General features: G+C 40.0%; 4 protein-coding genes and 1 non-coding gene across 6 annotated transcripts; 4 read left to right on the top strand and 1 right to left on the bottom strand.

The window, feature by feature from the left end:
* The first annotated feature begins 9 nt into the window (after window positions 1-9).
* LOC129456724 (protein phosphatase 1 regulatory subunit 37-like) lies at window positions 10-2,790 on the top strand. The gene is made up of 3 exons (XM_055225845.1): window positions 10-951; window positions 1,030-1,115; window positions 1,406-2,790. The coding sequence occupies exons 1-2, from the start codon at window positions 201-203 to the stop codon at window positions 1,104-1,106; spliced, it is 828 nt and encodes a 275-aa protein (XP_055081820.1). The 5' UTR covers window positions 10-200; the 3' UTR covers window positions 1,107-1,115; window positions 1,406-2,790.
* A 1,872-nt stretch (window positions 2,791-4,662) lies between these two features.
* Window positions 4,663-7,117, top strand: LOC117380603 (proton-coupled zinc antiporter SLC30A1). Its single transcript, XM_033977435.2, has 6 exons — window positions 4,663-4,741; window positions 5,303-5,785; window positions 6,051-6,233; window positions 6,313-6,566; window positions 6,638-6,843; window positions 6,913-7,117. Exons 2-6 carry the CDS (start codon window positions 5,311-5,313, stop codon window positions 7,115-7,117), a joined length of 1,323 nt encoding a protein of 440 aa, XP_033833326.1. The 5' UTR covers window positions 4,663-4,741; window positions 5,303-5,310.
* Window positions 7,118-8,294: 1,177 nt separating this feature from the next.
* Window positions 8,295-8,381, top strand: trnastop-uca (transfer RNA opal suppressor (anticodon UCA)). Its single transcript has one exon. It is a non-coding gene; the product is annotated as a tRNA-Sec (tRNA).
* Window positions 8,382-8,655: 274 nt separating this feature from the next.
* mrpl28 (mitochondrial ribosomal protein L28) lies at window positions 8,656-10,476 on the top strand. Its single transcript, XM_033976404.2, has 6 exons — window positions 8,656-8,781; window positions 9,204-9,519; window positions 9,597-9,749; window positions 9,821-9,955; window positions 10,071-10,157; window positions 10,268-10,476. The coding sequence occupies exons 2-6, from the start codon at window positions 9,235-9,237 to the stop codon at window positions 10,361-10,363; spliced, it is 756 nt and encodes a 251-aa protein (XP_033832295.1). The 5' UTR covers window positions 8,656-8,781; window positions 9,204-9,234; the 3' UTR covers window positions 10,364-10,476.
* Window positions 10,477-11,534: 1,058 nt separating this feature from the next.
* Window positions 11,535-17,764, bottom strand: relb (v-rel avian reticuloendotheliosis viral oncogene homolog B). 2 transcript variants are annotated; one of them, XM_033976491.2, is made up of 12 exons: window positions 17,518-17,764; window positions 17,142-17,225; window positions 17,048-17,068; window positions 16,243-16,391; window positions 14,828-15,070; window positions 14,203-14,369; window positions 14,034-14,125; window positions 13,822-13,953; window positions 13,631-13,735; window positions 12,994-13,209; window positions 12,832-12,903; window positions 11,535-12,717 (listed from the first exon to the last, which is right to left on the bottom strand). In XM_033976491.2, the coding sequence occupies exons 1-12, from the start codon at window positions 17,549-17,551 to the stop codon at window positions 12,305-12,307; spliced, it is 1,728 nt and encodes a 575-aa protein (XP_033832382.1). In that variant the 5' UTR covers window positions 17,552-17,764; the 3' UTR covers window positions 11,535-12,304. The 2 variants fall into 2 exon arrangements, with proteins under 2 accessions (XP_033832382.1, XP_033832384.1); XM_033976493.2 differs by lacking the exons at window positions 16,243-16,391; window positions 17,048-17,068; window positions 17,142-17,225; window positions 17,518-17,764 and adding an exon at window positions 15,436-15,774 and having other exon boundaries at window positions 11,706-12,717.
* Between the last annotated feature and the right edge of the window lie 176 nt (window positions 17,765-17,940).

Here is a 17,940-nt window from a genome sequence, read left to right as displayed (position 1 = left end):
TATGTAAACCCCCCTCTGCTCCTCCTGCCCCATCGGCCCCTCCTGCCCCATCGGCCCCTCCTGTCCCTCCCCCAGCTGCAGGAGGCCAGAGCACCATCTCCAACATCACTGTCACCGAGGCTGCAGTCCCCACCGGCACCCCGCCTTCTCCGGGGCGCTGCATTTCAGTGTCCAGTCCAGGTCGGGGACATAAGATCTTCATGGTTACTCGAGTAGAGAGCCCTCCTGAGCAACAGCAAGTGCAAAACCTCTTCAAGAAATCTGCAGACACTGATAAATCATCTACAACCATAGAAAACATTTCTGTTTTGAAGTTAGAGCAGAGTCAAGTAGCAACACTAAATGTACCACATACCAACACACTGAAGTCAGAGTTGGTCAGTCAACCAACAGAGGACACAACGCCAAGCACTTTAAAGACTAGAGAGTTAGACCAGAGCGCACAGGGTACAAATACCCCAGAGCACACAGCAACACATTCACTGACTACAGCACAGAGCACTACAGGCCCCCAACCTGACCCCCCCTGTGGAGAACAGCAGCTGGATAGTAACAGCAGTCCCATAGAGGACAAAGGACAGTGTGAGCAACAGCAGCCAGTCACACAGATATTGTCCGAGACAGAGCAGAAGTCTGATGATGGTCAACTAAGAACTGTTCAAAAATTCAATGCAAAGGTAGCAAGTCAGGACCAGGAAATACAGCAGGTTCAGCCTGTACAAACCAATGAAGAGCAGGTACCTGCCTCAGAAATGCAGGAGGCTGACACACAACCTGAGGAAGCTGATGATGGGTCAGATGAGAGCTCTGCAGACGAGTGTTTCAGTGAAGCTCTAACTGGAGAAGAGGAGGAAGTTTCTGCTGTTTTGCCCAATGGTCTAAAGACTGAGTTCTCCCTTCATCTGCTGGACACTGACAGCCCCAAACCTGGCAGCTGTGTCATGGAGCACGGTGAGTTATGGTCAGAACACATGGACATTCAACTGTTTGTACTCAAAAATAATATGGCTACCTTATGTGATTGTGCAGTGAGTGTCAGCTGTGGACAGGACTTGGAAGAGTTGCTACTAGAAGCCAGTTTAGACACAGGAAAGGATGCCCCATGAGCTTATAAGGTAAGACAAATATACTTTTATAACAAATTTCCTAATGACCCAATTCAGTGCTAGCTTATATTAATTCATAAGCATCTTTTTGGATGAAGATTAGTATATTTTAATGTTTACAATACAACCTAGATAACTAGATCGAGGCACATTTGCAGAATTTATTTCATTTGAAGTATTCTGGTGCTGTATTATGTATCACTGAGCATCATTTAATATTTACAATTATGTAAACTGCAGTTTGCCTAAAAGAAACCTTATCAAACTTGTCTTTTCCTTCCTTTACTTTGTTCCCACAGGGACAACAAGGATGAAAGAGAACAATGCTGTAACCACGACTGACTGGTTCTTCAAATATTCTTTTTTCTGAATAAAATCTTCTACAATAAGGGACTGAAGTCAAGAAATGACAAACTCTAACTGGTTGACTGTTTTAAACTAAATGTAAACTACAGCTACAAATGAACACTTAAACACTGGAGACAAAAGAGGAGAACTCAAAACTGACAATAAAACATATCCACCTGCAACGATAAACAAGAGCAGCCATCAAGATCCAAGTGGACGAAACACTAACCAAAGACAGTCTGCACACTACCACTTGCTCTTATGGGATATTTTAACTGTCATTGACTTAATATAGCAGAATGCTGGACTCAGAATGGACCTGTTGTCTTTTAAACAGGACTAAAGCTGTATTTGTCTGTTTAGATGTCCACATTTCCATCTGTGTCTCTTCTGTTGTACCTCCACCAGAGTGAATAGGTTTTGTTCTGCTCACTTCGTCCCCTCAGGAATCAATGTCCCCAAGCCTTCTAGCGGCTGACTTCACATTTTGATTTGCTTGGAAAGTTACAATCTATAATTCCAATGTTTAAAGAGCTATAGAAATTCTGAAAGAAACTGGTTTTGATATATACAATTGAATTTTAGCTGTCTCTATCTTGTGGCTTCATGCTCCGGTCATTGTTGGCATTATAAAGAAAAAGCGTCTTGATCTCTGTTGTCCTTGCCCTTGTCATATTGGTCCTATTTTTGTTATAACTCATCTGTTGCCTTCCAAACACCGCAAATGTACTTTTTGTTCAGTTACTTAGAGACTAAATAATCATTTATTTTTATTTATTTATAGCTTTTTGGACCTTCTGTTTTCCCTTTACACATTCTTTTGCTTGGGGGGGGGGGTTGCTTTGAAATCCCTCCCCCTTTTGATGTCCATTTTAGATTCAAACTTGAACGAACATTTAGTTTTGAATTTTTCTTTCCTTTTTCTGGGGGTGGGGGTTGGGCAGAAAGGTTATTATTAAATGGTTATTGATTGCATTTGGGGTGCAGTTACAAAATAAACAAAATTTTTCATCAGAAACTCTTAAAAATCATAGATCGCCTTTTCTGAACTGCTGGGTTTGTCTCTGGCCACAAGGGGGTGCTAGAATTGGCACTGGTCTCCTAAGGCGTCCGCATTAAACTATCCTATCATGCTCTCTGTCCTAATACTGTACGAGAGCCCCCGGCTTTTCTGTGCTCTGAAATCAACTTCATTGTGCTGCCCCCACTCTTTGTAATGCTTTAATTTTTAGATTTTTTTAAATAATAATTTGATAACTTAATTGAAATGTGCTGGTAATCACAAAGAAATGTATGGCAAATTTGTTCCTCTTCAATAAATGCATGTAATGACTAATATGACTAGGTTTTTTTCCTGTTCTGAAGAGCAAAGTCACTTGTTATCCACTGGTCAAATTTTTTCCAGCTAGAAATATCTTCCCTTACAAACTCCTGTTGAGATGCTATCCAAATTTTTTTTTTTTCTCAATAATTAAAATAGAAAAGTTTTAAGTTTGATTTCACACAGAGCGATACATCTCAGTCACTGTCTCTCATTGAAAATTAAGAGTTATAGTTGAGAAATTCAATCATTATTTGTACATTTACATTTTACATTCTAGATTTTTTGTAGGATTCTGATATAGTTGTTAGTCCATTGTGAGATGCTTCAGTCAGGGTGGCCACAGTACCAGGTTCTGCTGATCATCTCTGCACCTCCACATGAGCAGAGGAGTGAAGGCCTTTAAAAACCTGCACTTTCACTGATTGTTTTTGAGAAGGATAAAGAGAAAACAATTCATAATATTCCTACAGTGTTTGAGTCCTGACAGTCCAGGGCAGTTATTGTAACACTTTTGGACATGTGTCATGAGTTTGGGGATCGGGCCTAAACTGTTGTGGTGAACAGACCATTCCGATCTCCTAGATCGCTGGGTCCTCCTAAATGTTTCCCAGATCCCTCCAAAATATAGAGAAAAGTAAATGTGTTCTTCATTGTGTGTGCATAATTTTCTCCAAAACAGCTTTTATTTACACTCACCATATTGTAAATTGTAAAACAGCAGATTTGCAATCAGCTTGTTTCTCTATAGACTTTAATGGACTTTCTGGTGTGGAAGGGTTTGGTGATTTTGACATGACATGATGGTGCACTGAACAAAATGTCTATGAAAGAAGCGTTAAAAAAAACAACAAAAAAACAAACAAACAAAAAACACAAAAATATTGGCAAAGTGTTCATTTCATTCAGAGTTTGAGGAAACACCAATACTTTACATTCCAACATGATTTTATTTTTAAATAATTGAATTTAGTAAAAACTGTAAGTTTTCATTTAAAAAATACAATAAAACAATGGGTGGAAAGATTGTCTCTGTGTAAACTACAGCAGCATTATCCCAAAGAATGGAAAATAGTGATGCTTTCTGCAATGGTCAAAATTATTGCCAATACCAACTGGAAAATCTTTTAGTTTAGTGGGAAAATCCATACTGTATATTATGTTGAATCATGCTGAATACAGAGTCATCTGAGCCCATCGTGGAGAGAGTGAGGGGCAGCAGTACTGCGATGAAAAGGAGGGGCTATGGGTGAAGCTCAGGGCTTTGACTTTGGCAGTAAGCCTCAAAAGGAATGTCAAGATAACTAAACTTGCTGACCCTGATAGTAAAATTTAAAAAGAGCTTGTGTGCAAGTCTTTTTAATGTTTTATATTCTCTATTCAGTGTGATGTTTAAGGAGCAGTAGCCTATTTGTGTTTCATAAGGTTGTACTGCTGCTGTGGGCATTGTGAAAATACAAAGGATCACAATTCAAAGGCCGTAAGTAAACGTTTAATGGCAAGTGGCCATTAAATGTTTGGAGAGGCCTATGACTATGTGGTAGTGGTGGTGGTAGAGGCAGTAGTTTAGTCCTTGCCCACTTGCAGCATTTTACTTAACACACATTTTCAAACACTAATTCCACTTCTACATGAATTTATTTTCATTTACTCTGCTAATAGGGCTTAGTGGGACTCCCATCATAATGTGAGGTGATTATGTAATTCAGCCAACACAATGAGGATCTGATCAGATAGAATTAGCCTCAGTTTGAAAGTGGGTGGGCCGGGTGATGTTCCTCAGAGGTATTTCTCCCACCATGGGGCTTATGCTGGGAATGCAAACAGGATAAAAGCAGAAAGGAGGATGCTGCACGCTCATCACATGACTCTGATTTGAAAGAGGTCGGGCCACTAAGCAGAGGGAGATGAGGAGCACCCACTCTGCAGGTTGGTGTCTGCTACCAGGATTCATCATATTTAACAGGTAATTACAAATGGTTACTTTGTTAGATTGACTGGCAACTAGTAATAAGTTAGTTTAATTTATCAGTCCTATACATTGTAATCATTATAACTTTGAGGACCTGTCCTACAAGTTAGAGTAGACCTGGATCTGACAAAGCATTTCTATTCACTTAACTTAGTTTTGATATACTTGTGAAGACTTGCACATTTTTCTTTTATTGTAAACTTACAAGCAACTGCAGTGGCAACATTCTCTTTTGGTTTCACTTGTAACATGTTATCTCTATTCTATCCCTGTTCTATTTCTAATACAAAACATTGAAACCAAAGACCATCCAAAGTCTGAACCGAAATTGACTAACCAATTAAAATATTATGGATGCAGTAGCCAAGTCATAGGCCTAATATTCATTGAGCAAAATGAAAGAAACAACACTGTGTCCGTAAATAGGCCTACAGAAGTATGTGCACGTGTAGGTAAATTACCATTGGGACATAAATGAGATCACATCACATTTATTGTTTATAGCTTATAATATGTAAAATATTCCACGACTGCACCTTTCTGTTCCCTACGCAGAAGTGACCATGAGGGGGCGCCACTGGGCAGAGGTCGGGGTAACCACCGTGCTGCTGCTGAGTGAGATGGTCATCGGGCAGCTGTGCAGGTCCTCCATCACTGTACTCGACGCCTTCCACACGTTGTTCATGCTGCTAAACACAGTTAATGTGTCAATATTAAATACCTTTGATTCTGTGAACCCCAGGGAGCACCCCACTCCTCCACCCCACGAGGCCTGTGTGGACTACAGGGCAGTGAGAGCACAGCCCGTGGGAGTGTTCATCTCTAATCTAATTTTGCTCAGTATAAATACCATATACATAACTGAAATTTGCAGCTTTGTGTTGGACCCAGCTGCAGTACGGCGCCCCCTGCTGCTCGTGGCCACGGGTACCGTGAGTCTAACTTTTAAGGTGTTCTTACTTGGACTCCATTGGCATCACGTGCAAAGAAATCGAAGCGAGCTGTCAAGAAACTCTCACATTGAGGTCAACTACAATGGTAAAAAATATTAAATTTACTATGACAGTAAATTCAAATAGGTCCAGGCTACATAGTTATGCATGTAGCCTATGTAGCCATATTATGGGCTTTAACATCTGTCTCCATGATGCCTGTATAGACTGTTGACTATATGCAGTGGTTATGACAGTAATTAACATCAATAGATCTACTAAGTTAATGTTGGCTACTAATGCAGTTTCTATGTTGATGTCCTACTGAAGAGTTATATCAACAACTGTGTTTTTCATTCCTCTTTCTACAGCTGCAACTCTTTTTGAAGAAGAGAAGGCCCTGGCTGAGCAGGGTGGAGTGTTCACTAACAACAAACCCAAAGGATGTAGCTCACTGCAAAATGCAGCTCTTACTATCAGTAACCCAAATACCCTCCACCACTCTGAAGACATGACAGAAAATCATACCAATGGAACCTGTGGTAACCGCTCATGTATGACTCAAATATATAATGTTTAACTTTATATGATGTAGCCTAGTCGATGTGTAAACTAGCACATATTATATTTTAGACAGCCAAACTCCAACTAATGTCCAACAACCACCACCAGAAACCAAGTCAGCTCCACAGAGCCTGTTGTCATCATGGCTGGACAAGTGTGAGACCCTCCTCACCCCTGTTTTAGTTTTGGTGAATGGCCTGGTCACACTGAGCATGGGCTCCCTGTGTCTGCACAAATCTAAACCATGTGACCTTCTGGTTTACTTGGATCCTATGCTCTCATTGTTGGCTGTTGTTTTACTAATTGCAAAAGCAATACCACCGGTCAGTTTGTTGAACACAAAATACATTTAAGAATTTAAAACAACTTTACAAATGATGCCTTTGCTGTACAGGTCTGCAGACTTGGACAGGTGCTACTACAATGCGTTCCTCGTCACCTTTCTGTGGAGGAAGTTCGTAAGAAGATCATGGACGTCCCAGGAGTAGAGGAAATGCATGAACTCCATGTTTGGAAACTCAAAGAGTCCTTTATAGTGGCCTCAGTCCATGTGCGATGCTACAACTCTCTGCAAAACAGGCAAGGAACCATTCTGAACCTGTTGTCATTTTGCCTGTTTTAAATTGTGCTCTGCCCTGAGCCGTGATTCTGATCTAATGTCCTGTGCAGTTGTGCAGATGTGATGCTGGAGGTCACTAAAGTGCTCCAAAGTATGGGAGTGGCCTGCAGCACCATTCAGCCTGAGTTTACAGACCAAGAGACCCACCTTTGCAGCCTGACATGTGGAGAGGTGTGTGCTGGTCACATGTGCTGCTCTCATCTCGAAGAAACACACAAAATCCCCAAGACTGAGAGAACAAAAGAAGAGCCCTAACAAGATCAGAAACATTGTCCACATCCAAAGACATGTGTTGAACGATAATGAAATTATCCTGGATGATAAAACACAGTTAAATGTTATTTGTGCAGTCACCTAATAAGAAAAGGCTTATTTACTGTATTGAAAAATTAGACTACAGGCACATTTTAGCACATTTGGATGGATTACTTATATCGTCTGATTATAGTTATCAGGGGATCCCCACTTGCAAATATCTCTCACCCCTAGTGTGAGGCCATAAGGATATTCAATAGGCATCTAAAAACAGTGGGGGCCTAACATGTAGGTAAATAATATTGTTTGAGATCAAGAGTTTGTAAAGATTAGGAAAAGGTGCATATTTTCTCAATAGTTGAATTTGTGCTTGTATCCACTATTGCATTTTTCCAGTAGGACAGTGTAGTTGTGTGTCATTAGGCAAATGTCCTGTGATTTGATGTTGGTAGGGATGATCCATGAACTAATGACTGGTTGGCTGAATGAGTAGACTAATTTGTACATTCCCCCTGGTGAATAAATGAAAGAACAAAAACTTAAATTGAATCACCCTCTCCATTTTTGTCATTTTCACAATATAGATTAGTTCAAGTAATAGTAATAAATGTTATATCTATCTATCTATCTATCTATCTATCTATCTATCTATCTATCTATCTATCTATCTATCTATCTATCTATCTATCTATCTATCTATCTATATATATATATATATATATATATATATATATATATATATATATATATATATATATATGTGTGTGTGTGTGTGTGTGTGTGTGTGTGGGTGTGTGTGTGGGGGTGTGTGTGTGGGTGTGTGGGGGTGTGTGTGTGTGTGTGTGTATATGACTTTATACAGGACTATAGCCTATTGCTGTCAGAAACTTCTCATCAATAGAATACGTCATTCGTTCACCTGTCCTTTACCTTTATCTTCACCAGCCAATCACAGCTGACCTGTTTTGCATAAGCATGTTTGAAAGAACAAACAAAATAATTTCACATGTCATCTGACCTCTTGTTTGTTCAGATTGAAGATAAAAAAGCTGCTACCAGTTTGACATTCTACTAACCTTTCTCAGTATAGACATATGTTTGGCAAAAATGTCACACCATGATAGAGTACGTAGTGACTCACGCGCTGTATATATTGGATGATTTCCTATTGTAGAATGCCCGGATGAGCCTCGGTGGTCCGGGGTGCAGGCTTCAAACCTGTAGCTGCTTAGCGGCAGAGTGGTTCAATTCCACCTTTCGGGCGAAACATGTAAACCGTGAACTGCGATCACCTGGAATATCTTCTGCATGATTTACCAAACCAGGATATTTCACTAGCATTTTTAGAAGTGATTTATTTAAATTACTGAATCGTTATATACCCTTATTATTAAACACAAAACGCAAAGCTACCATGGATCTCTTAAAATAACTACAGGCTGCATAAACCATTTTTCGCCCAAAGACGCTACGTCCGACAGGGATGATTGACAGCTTCTGGAAGCCAATGGACAGAGCGGAACCGAGACACGTGGTAAGAAGGCGGGCGAAATGTAGCGGAAGTCCGTGTAGCCGTGCATGCCCTTGTGTAGCTCAGCCACGATTTACTGAAGAATAAAGATAAAACCGCACAACTTAAAAATTATGATCTAGTGTCGTTTCTGGTAAGATTTGTGTTGTATGTGTATACCCGTTTTACGTTTGTTGTTTTCAGCTAACCTGCTAACCATGCTGTTGGTTTCTGAAAGTCTAATGAAATATGGTTTTATTTATGTTGCTTATCACATTTTCATACATAGCCTTCATATTCATTTACCACGTGGCATTATTCTGTACACGGGTGTTTTTTAGTCACATAACCATTGTGTTAAAATACTTTTATGATAATTCAGTTTTTGAACGTCATCAGCATAAACAGTCTGCATTATAGAGTCAAAAGTGTAAAAATAACACCTTGAAAATACCATCACAGTACAAACTCAACATACCACAGTTTTCAGGGAAAAGGGGCATGTATAATTCGCTCCACAGCTCAGTTAAATGCTGATTTTTTAAATGTATTTATTTTTGCATGATTTTATTCTAGGATTTGGGCACAGACAAGTCATAAACCGATTATGCCACTTCATAAATACCCTCCCAATATCTGGAATGTTTTAAAATTGAAGCAGGGCATTTATGCTCGTTTACCAAAGCATTACCTCAAGTCCTTGGAGCCAAAGGAACCTACACCTGTCCACTTCAGGCCTCTGGGTGTTGAGTACAAACTCAACCCAAAGACTGGCCAAAGAGAGAGAGTGCAGGATGTCCCGATCCCTGTGTACAGTCCTCCACAATCCCAGGATGGGCTGTGGGGCGGAGAGGGCTGGATATCGGGCTACAGATATGCAAACAATGATAAGGTGATACATTTACAAAATTAAAAAATACCCACAGTATTAAAACTTAATGTCATCTGTGAAAATTGCCTTATTTGCAGATGTCAAATCGTTTAAAAAAGACATGGAAACCACAACTGTTCAAACGAGAGCTTTACAGTGAAATCCTCGATCACAAATTTACCATTACAGTCACATCCAGGACTCTGGACCTGATTGATGCAGCTTTTGGTTTTGACTTTTATATTCTCAAGGTAAAGTTAAGTACTTTCAGTTTAATAATACATAATTTCTCTTAACAGTTCTCTTATTCTGCCTGTTACAGACGCCAAAAGAAGACCTCAACTCCAAGCTGGGTATGGATTTGAAGAGGGCGATGTTACTCCGCCTGGCACGCAAAGATCAAGAACTTTATCCCCAAGACTCTGTCAAGAGAGAGAGGGTGTACAATAAGTATAAGGTCGGGACATTTACCCTAAGCCATAGCCTTTTTGAATAGAGCTTAAATATGTTTAAAAAAGATATCAAGAATAGACACTGTAGAGTAACAATTGTTTTCTCTATTGGTCGAGCAGAAGTTTGAGATCCCTGAAGAGGAGGCAGAGTGGGTGGGCCTGAGTCTGGAGGAAGCTGTTGAAAAACAGCGGCAGCTGGAGCACAAGGTATTCTTTCCAAATTCTTGTTCAAAAACTTAAATTGATTTGGTGTAACAACACACTCTGTGTATTTCTGTTCTTTTCCTTTGACATGTTCCTTTTTTTTGGTGTTTTAGGAACCTGAACCATTATTTAAAGCCAGTGTGGACAAACTGGTTGAGGAACTGCATATTCAAAAACTGTCAGAGCCACATCTCATAGAGAAGAATTGAATCAACATGCAACATTGTTATGTCTGAAAGATAAATGTAACTGATTGTAATTGGAATACTGTTTAATTGTAAATGCATTGTGGTATATTTAATAAAATCTGTGTTTTTATTTAAACCCTCTCTCCTATATATATTGCAGCTTGTGGGTTGTTTGGTAAATTGCCTGCACTGATGCTGTCATACTCAGCCGCAGGATGGAGCATCCTTTACTGTACCTTTTTCAGTCTAATCATAATTGTTGTGCAATTTAGAGTTTTAGTCCCAGGATAACTTAAATATATAAACATGGAGAATTACATTTACTTAATGCACTATATGGAAAAACAGCAGGGCTTTCATTTGACACAGTCTGTGTTCATTTAACACTGAGACAAGGATGTATTGATCAATTTGATGTATAAACCTACAGCAGTAATGATAAAATAATGTTTTGGGCATCTTGAGATTCATTTTCACACTTTGCATTGACAGTTTATTTGTAGTTTCAGTCTGATGGGGAATCCCTTCTGGTGCAGGGGACTCCCATGGGTGTGTAACCAAGCAGCAGACAAAAGAATACCTGTGGCCATCAGTAAACAAATAACTCCAAGGCTACTGGCTCCTCATCAGAAAAAAATCCCCTATTTAATGAGAACTATAATTAAAGTGACAGTATGTATCTTCTCTAGTGTTTGGCTCATTTAAATGTTATTGTTCACAGTTGGGAATTATATTCTGCCTTGTGTTAATTAATTTTCATGTTTTTATTGCTAAAAATACATACATTTGCCTCTAACTTGTTAGTGAAATTCCATGGATAGGTTTAATGCCATATTGTGCAACATTTTCCAGGCAAAGCAGCAGCCTCTCAGTACAGGCAAACTTGTGATTGGCCCTGTAGCAGAAGTTGCACCTTTAAAATAAAAGAATGATACATACAAGATTATAGCTTGATATGTACTGACAGTACACTCTGCTCCTTTGATAAAGTTCCATAATTATTTGCTTGAAGAAGGAGCAACTGGAAAAAGCATCCAGGCAGGTACACACACCCCACAGACTACAGGTATAACTGGCACTTTTATCTGTACCTACTGAAAAACATAAATGTGCATTTTATATTCAGTATTTTAATAGTAGGTAGTAAGATGTAGGTGAATGGTTCAAAAAAGTCACTTCATATTCTTCCATGTTCCTCATCATTAATTTAAAACAAAGCACTGTACATTGTACATTTACTGGTTTACACATTTTATTGTTTTGTGGTTTCAGACTGAAACAAAGCAATATGAGATACTACCGTTTAGCCATTTAAACTAGTGTTTCTAGCACAAGCAACAACAATACACTAATAATCGGTACCAAGACATGAGTTGTTTTAAATAAGCATTGAGCCAAAGACAGTATTTGAATAGAAGTGAACTTTCACAGACTCAGTGTCATCCTTGCAGAATGAAGCTGATTAGGCACAAAAAAGAAAAAGCACACTTAAATCTGCAGGCTGATAGGACAAAGGACACTGACTTTTTATGTAATAATGCAAGTTTCACTGAGTTTTAATGTACTTCTTGTCCTTCCGAAGACAGCCCGGCAGCAAACCTCAGACACCAGTTTTTCTGTCACAGTTATTTCCAGATCAAGAGGGTTTTAATTCTCATACTGGCCAAAAGTCCGTCTTGCTCCGATTACTCTTTTGAGAGCCATGCCAACACAGAACATCCTAAATAGGAATATTGTTGCGGTGTCAAATGGTAAGACCTTGACCAGCAAGGCTAGGTTTAAGTTAAGACATGTGGCAGTCTATTTGCAGTTTAATGGCTAAAATATACATTTATACATACAGGTAAAATCCTCCTATAAAGTGCTTGCTATTCATCTGGTTGAGCGTCAGTTAATCTATGTTGACAGGTAATTTAACTAGCACAATTCTCCAGCATTTGTGTAAGTTTTGTGATTGTCACATCATACCTCATCTTCAGTCTTCACCTGAACCATCTCAGATGAAGCAGTCTGACTCTCATTGACCAGCATGTTAAACTGTAAATCATTATAATGAGAAAAGTCCTGGAAGTAAGGGCCAGAATTCATGTCCATGTTTGTGAAGGTGGTGCTGGCCTCAGGCCCCTGGTCAAAGCCAGAGGGAAGAGAGGAGGAAAAACTTGGGTCAGAAAATATGTCCATAAATCCAGGCATCTCCATTAACTGATTGATGAGAGAGGCTTCATCAGGAGCCATGTTGGGGCACTGGGCTTCCATGTAACAGGCTTCACCCTGAAACGGGCCAGGCGGAGCCCGAAGGAGATCCTCTGAGGATGGAGTCGATCCAGGAGGGTTTGGTGAAATCTGGAATGGGTCTGCAGCAGAGGTGTTCTTCTCTGGAGTGAGAACAAATATTTGGTTACCTGATTATGAATGGCTTCAAACCGTTTAAATCAAAACAATAAGCAAAATGAAATAAAAATGTGAAAAAAAGTTTGCTGCAACTTTACCTGATGTGCACGCTCTCTCTGTGAAGCTCATGTCTGACTTAATCTTTCTTTTACGCTTAACTTCATAAGGATCTATGACAGAAATGCACATGTGATTATATTTATAAATGCTATCTATTATTCCGAGTGTTTTTCGTTGAATATAATGAGAGTATGTCTAACCTGGGTTGCGGGGGCTGTATATGAAAGTTACTGGTTCACTCTCCATCTGGTCAGAGATGCGGCGCAAACACAAACTGACCTCCACCTCCTCGGTGATGTTCTGGTCCTGATACGGCGGTGTCTTGAACACAATTCCCACCTGCCGATGGACATCTGTCTGGGCAAACTCTCCATTTGCTTTCCAAGAATCTCGCCGAAAGACAATCTCAATGTCATCTGTGCAAGACAAGCACAGAGAGGGATGTTACTTCCATGCAGCATGGATCCACTCACTTAAAGTCCTTTTTAAAAGAGGTACACTGTGCAACCGTTATGGTAGACTGTACACCAGCTATTCTCCATGGAGGTCTACCAAAAATAGTCCACAGTATGGCATTTATCATGTCTCCATTGAGACAAGCAGGACCAGGCAAAGATACAGGTCTGATCTATGAAGAGGCAACCCCGCTCACAGCAAGGTATTTTGAGCGATACAACTACTTGTAATAAAAATCACACAAAATAAAGAAGTTTAATACTATATAGTGGCAGATTACCAGCAAGCAATATGTCTATGAAGACAGGCAGGTAGTTCTCCACCAGAAAAGTTGATACCTTTACAACAAAAACCTTAACACCAATATTTATGATTGTTTACCTTTCTGCACTTTGTCACACAACATGTACACCTCAGTCTTGCCAGTGCAGGGCCCTCGATCCAGGTTTAATCTTGTAATCTTTAGTTGGGATGTGGTTGTAGCCTCTGTAAAATGCAAACATACAAACAACAAAAGTGTAAGGATAACTATGAAGCCCCCTGAAACTGTTTCCTGATGTTTTAATTATTACTTTTGTCATAGATGGGCTTTGACACAACTGGCTTGAGGCAGTCCTTTTTGCCATCCTCCCACTCCAGCTCACATTGAAAGCATAAGCGTACTGCATTCATGTCTATGTCTTCAATACCCCTCGACAGGTCAGCTAAGAATTTAAAAAATGCATGGTTAGTTTTACATTTATAGCTACACTTACAGAATAGATCAAATACAGAGGAAAATTACTTTGAAATGGGTCAATATTCAGACTTCTCCTCTTTTGGAGTGATGCCTCCAACTCTTTTCTCCTCACACACTGAATGCCAAGGTTGGCAAAGCTGAAAATATGAATAAGTTTGATTAGGGAACCTAAAGCATTGTGCAGAAAATGTCACAAAGTTGCAAGGTTGTTTACCTGTGTCTGCGGTTCACATGAGGATTAAATGTAACTACACAGATTCCTGAACTGTGAGGACAGTCTTTTCCAACAAGGCAGTGTGGGTGAGGCCGATGTGGGATGTCCTTAGTCACCAGAGAAACTGTAACTTTCACCTTCTTAATGTGATCAATAGGACCCTGAATCTAACCAAAAACATAAGCATAAACAAGTGAGCTTAAAAATATAGCAAAATATACCAAAACTCGCTAACTTTTGATGTTTCTAATGAGTACTTGACACTTTAAAATAAAAACTGCACTTGAAGACATTATGTTTTTCTAGTATTTACTAATAAACTACCTCATAGTTTGTAAAATGACTTAATAGAAACAGATCCATGTTCAAATTGGCTAGAGTCACTAGTAAGTAAAGAGCTGTGGACATGGACATGAGATGGGTGCAAACTGAAATTGTTAAGGCGTTCAAGCCTCAAATGCTCAAAAATGTATTATCATTGAAATAGACAGGAAAAATACAACTAATGCTGAAATGAACATAACATGGGTAAAAGCTCATAATTCTGTGTAATTTATCTATTTAGTTGACCTCTGCTTTTTCATCCCATTAGTATCAAACCCCATACAGACCATTGTGGGCATACCTCTATAGCAGGCTGAGTCTTGCTGGACTCTGAGCTGGACGCTCCCAGTATGCTCCCGGCTGACCGGCCCTCACACTCATAGCGGAACCTCATGCCCCGGTCTTTAGGCTCCTCCACCACCACCAGAGTGGGCCTCTCCAGGACCCGCTCTAGCAGCTCTGTCCCAGGCAGTGAGCATGAGGGAGGGGTCGCCATCATGTTCCTGCTGGAACCACTTAAAGGCCGCACCAAGTTATACGATGCCTAAAGGGAAACATGTTAAAATGTTTAAAAGGTATGAAGCAAGTTCTCTGTAAATGGTTTATCTTCTAAAATTATGGGCTCAACTAAACTAAAATATAGTTTAGTTAGGCCCAAAATGTTTCATGTGGGAGGACACATGTGTCTCCCCATTACTGACTGTCAGTTTTCCGTTACACCACAAACCGTCTGTTTTTCCTGCTCTAGCTCATGTGAAAGACTTCTACTTTATAAAACGCTGTTTGTTTTCAGTATAGTACTGTGACTACTATACATTGTTGTATAAGAACCTACTATATAAGCAGAGACAAACTTGAAGACACAATCTGAAACAATAATCCAGTATGGACATAATGAAAAAACAATACCTCAAACCTGCTTTACAAGGTTACAAACTTTGTTTCAGTCAGCCCTCAAGAAGACTCAGCAAAGCGCGGCTTCGTGCATAGGCGCCATTCTTGAGCTATGAGGTCATACTTCACACTATTCTCCTGAAACACTGATGCCTAAGCATATATGTTAGCTTTAAAGCCTAGAAGCTAAAGACAAGCTAAGAGGACTAAAACAGGAAATAGGAAGCTACTCTGACAAAATGTGAACTGGCCAATTGGAGAAGTGGAAAGAAAGAATGCAACCTTTAACCTCCAGTGGGTTTGGCTTGTAAACAAAAGGGGATGACAAACCGAAAGTAGGAGTCAAATTACAGCGTTCCTCTTTACATTGTTTTTTTCCCTTTTACTGTAGCTTAAAATCATGTCTAAGAGCATGTACGCTACTATTAAAGCATTTTGAATCACATAATCCTATTATCATTCCCTTTTAATGAAATTTGTCTACTGTAACTGCACCTCTCGCCACAGTAGCCACTGCTGCTGACAGTAAACCATGTGTTCTGCAGTAAAGGCCAAACAACAAGCAAGATGGTTTCCTGCAAGTGCTATAAAAGTGCATATAAAAATCCTAGTTGAAATATAAAAGAGAAGGTAGTATTCACTGTCTGATGGCGTGTTAGAGAGCTCCTAGTTTGCAAGTGCTGCATATAGAAATATTAGTTTAAATGTACTCTGCAACAATAGCCCAGACGATGGGCTGCTGTAGACAGCAGACAGAACACCACTAGTTTCAAAATAGATTAGTGAATAATTTTGCTGCTTTAACAATAAACATACACTCACTTGACATGCAGTCCCTCTTGCCACCAGCCTGGGTTTACTGACATTGGTGCTTTGTGACTGGAGGTGGCTCCCAGAGGGAGGAGAGGGGGGTCTGGGAAGAGAGGGCATCTGCTGGTCCCTGTGCTCATTGATGATTTTGAAGAAAAAATCTGTAAGAAAATAGTTTAAAATTAATATTAAAAACATCACAGACAATAATCAAATCAAATCAAACCAAACTTTATTTATATAGCACTTTTTCATACAAAAAAAAGTAACACAAAGTGCTTTACAAAGCATTAAAATCAGTCCCACCCACCAAACCCACCCAGCCACCCGACAGCCCAACAACCCAACCCCAACACATCAATAATCATAACCAAACAGCCCCCCACCCCAACACACACTCCCACCCCCCACCTCAACATATGTTAAAATACCTCAGTTTCATTTAAAATATGTTTAAGTGAAACAGGCTGGATAAAGATGAACCAGATGAGAGAGCGCCACCAGAAGAACCATCTGCACCAGGAACAGGGTCACCCACAGCCACAGGACACCAGCCCAGGGCCCCGAGAAGAGATGAGGTCAAGACCAAACCTCCAGGGCCCACGAGCCAGGGCCCAGCAGCCACAGCCAACCACAGCTCCCGGTGCAGAGGGCTCCTCAGAGGAAACACTGGCAAATCTAAAATGATTAAAAATAATAAAATAAGTCAAACCTAATAAATAAGTCAATAAATAATAAAATAATCAATAAATAATAAAATAAGTCAAAACTAAACAGGTAAATAAAACATAATAATACCATTTGACAAAGTACTTACCAATGTCAGAGAGACTATGATCTATGGGGACAAAATCAAGCCAATTAGTACAAGGTAAAGGCAGTAAAAACAGACTAAAGGTGTGCATGTGGACCTGTGAGCTGCTGGTCAGGAGGAGGCTCAGGTCTGGGCAGGGACAATGCCGGTTCTGCCTCCCAGGATAATTCATGCAAAGAATCTATAGAGAACAGAAACACATTAACATGAATATCATAGCTGCAAAAAACAGCCTTGATAAATAGAGCGCACTGTCCCTCGTCTGCATAGGTACATTTGTGTAGGGCCTAATCGGCTTTGTATTTAGTCACATTAGTGTAAAGAGTTGTTTTTTTTCCCTTTTCCTTTTAACACATTTAATAAGCAGACGGAACACCTCTTTACACCAATATGACTAAACACAAAGGCTTCTTAAGTGCAGAAACACAGATCTGTAGCCTGTTTTAAGTAAAGTAAAACTTGAGTGAACCTACCAGAAGTACCGTTGAAAATATCCATGCCTTTCATCCCTTTTCATCTCAGACTTTGGCAACACCGCGAAGCTTTTGAACCAAAGTGTCGATATTGTTGGTCTGATCTGCGCTGAGGGCTTCGTGAAAGAGGTCCGACAGAGTATGACCACCGGTTTGACAGCTTTAGCATGTGAACAAATGAAGAGATCGTGCTCCACTGTGACAGGCTGCAGACGGATGGAAATCCCCGCTGCGCCACGCCCCTCCCGCACTGTGAAAACCCCGCACGAACCCGTCTGATAACGCGGTACCAGGCGCAGTGCCCCCTTCTGCTGGCAACACGTGAAGTTACAAGTAAAGGGGCAATTAAAGGAAATGAAAAGTGAAACTAAAATGGGCTGAACTAAAAGGTAGGACCCACGTAATCAACCAAATGAAAAAAGT

This window comes from Periophthalmus magnuspinnatus, chromosome 13, assembly GCF_009829125.3.
Source record: "Periophthalmus magnuspinnatus isolate fPerMag1 chromosome 13, fPerMag1.2.pri, whole genome shotgun sequence".
NCBI classification, from domain to species: Eukaryota; Metazoa; Chordata; class Actinopteri; order Gobiiformes; family Gobiidae; genus Periophthalmus; species Periophthalmus magnuspinnatus.
Note: the sequence above shows the minus strand (reverse complement) of the source record. Positions and strands in the feature narration are given on the sequence as shown.

Coding starts and splice junctions, on each gene's coding strand:
- LOC129456724 (XM_055225845.1), top strand. CDS start 201: ATGGTTACTCGAGTAGAGAGCCCTCCTGAGCAACAGCAAGTGCAAAAC. Junction 952..1,029: donor CAGCTGTGTCATGGAGCACG/GTGAGTTATGGT, acceptor GTGATTGTGCAG/TGAGTGTCAGCTGTGGACAG.
- LOC117380603 (XM_033977435.2), top strand. CDS start 5,311: ATGAGGGGGCGCCACTGGGCAGAGGTCGGGGTAACCACCGTGCTGCTG. Junction 6,234..6,312: donor AACCTGTGGTAACCGCTCAT/GTATGACTCAAA, acceptor ATTATATTTTAG/ACAGCCAAACTCCAACTAAT. Junction 6,844..6,912: donor CAAGGAACCATTCTGAACCT/GTTGTCATTTTG, acceptor TGTCCTGTGCAG/TTGTGCAGATGTGATGCTGG.
- mrpl28 (XM_033976404.2), top strand. CDS start 9,235: ATGCCACTTCATAAATACCCTCCCAATATCTGGAATGTTTTAAAATTG. Junction 9,520..9,596: donor GATATGCAAACAATGATAAG/GTGATACATTTA, acceptor CCTTATTTGCAG/ATGTCAAATCGTTTAAAAAA. Junction 9,956..10,070: donor GGGTGTACAATAAGTATAAG/GTCGGGACATTT, acceptor TTGGTCGAGCAG/AAGTTTGAGATCCCTGAAGA.
- relb (XM_033976491.2), bottom strand. CDS start 17,551: ATGAAAGGCATGGATATTTTCAACGGTACTTCTG. Junction 17,069..17,141: donor TCCTGACCAGCAGCTCACAG/GTCCACATGCAC, acceptor TTGTCCCCATAG/ATCATAGTCTCTCTGACATT. Junction 13,736..13,821: donor AAAGCCCATCTATGACAAAA/GTAATAATTAAA, acceptor TGCATTTTACAG/AGGCTACAACCACATCCCAA.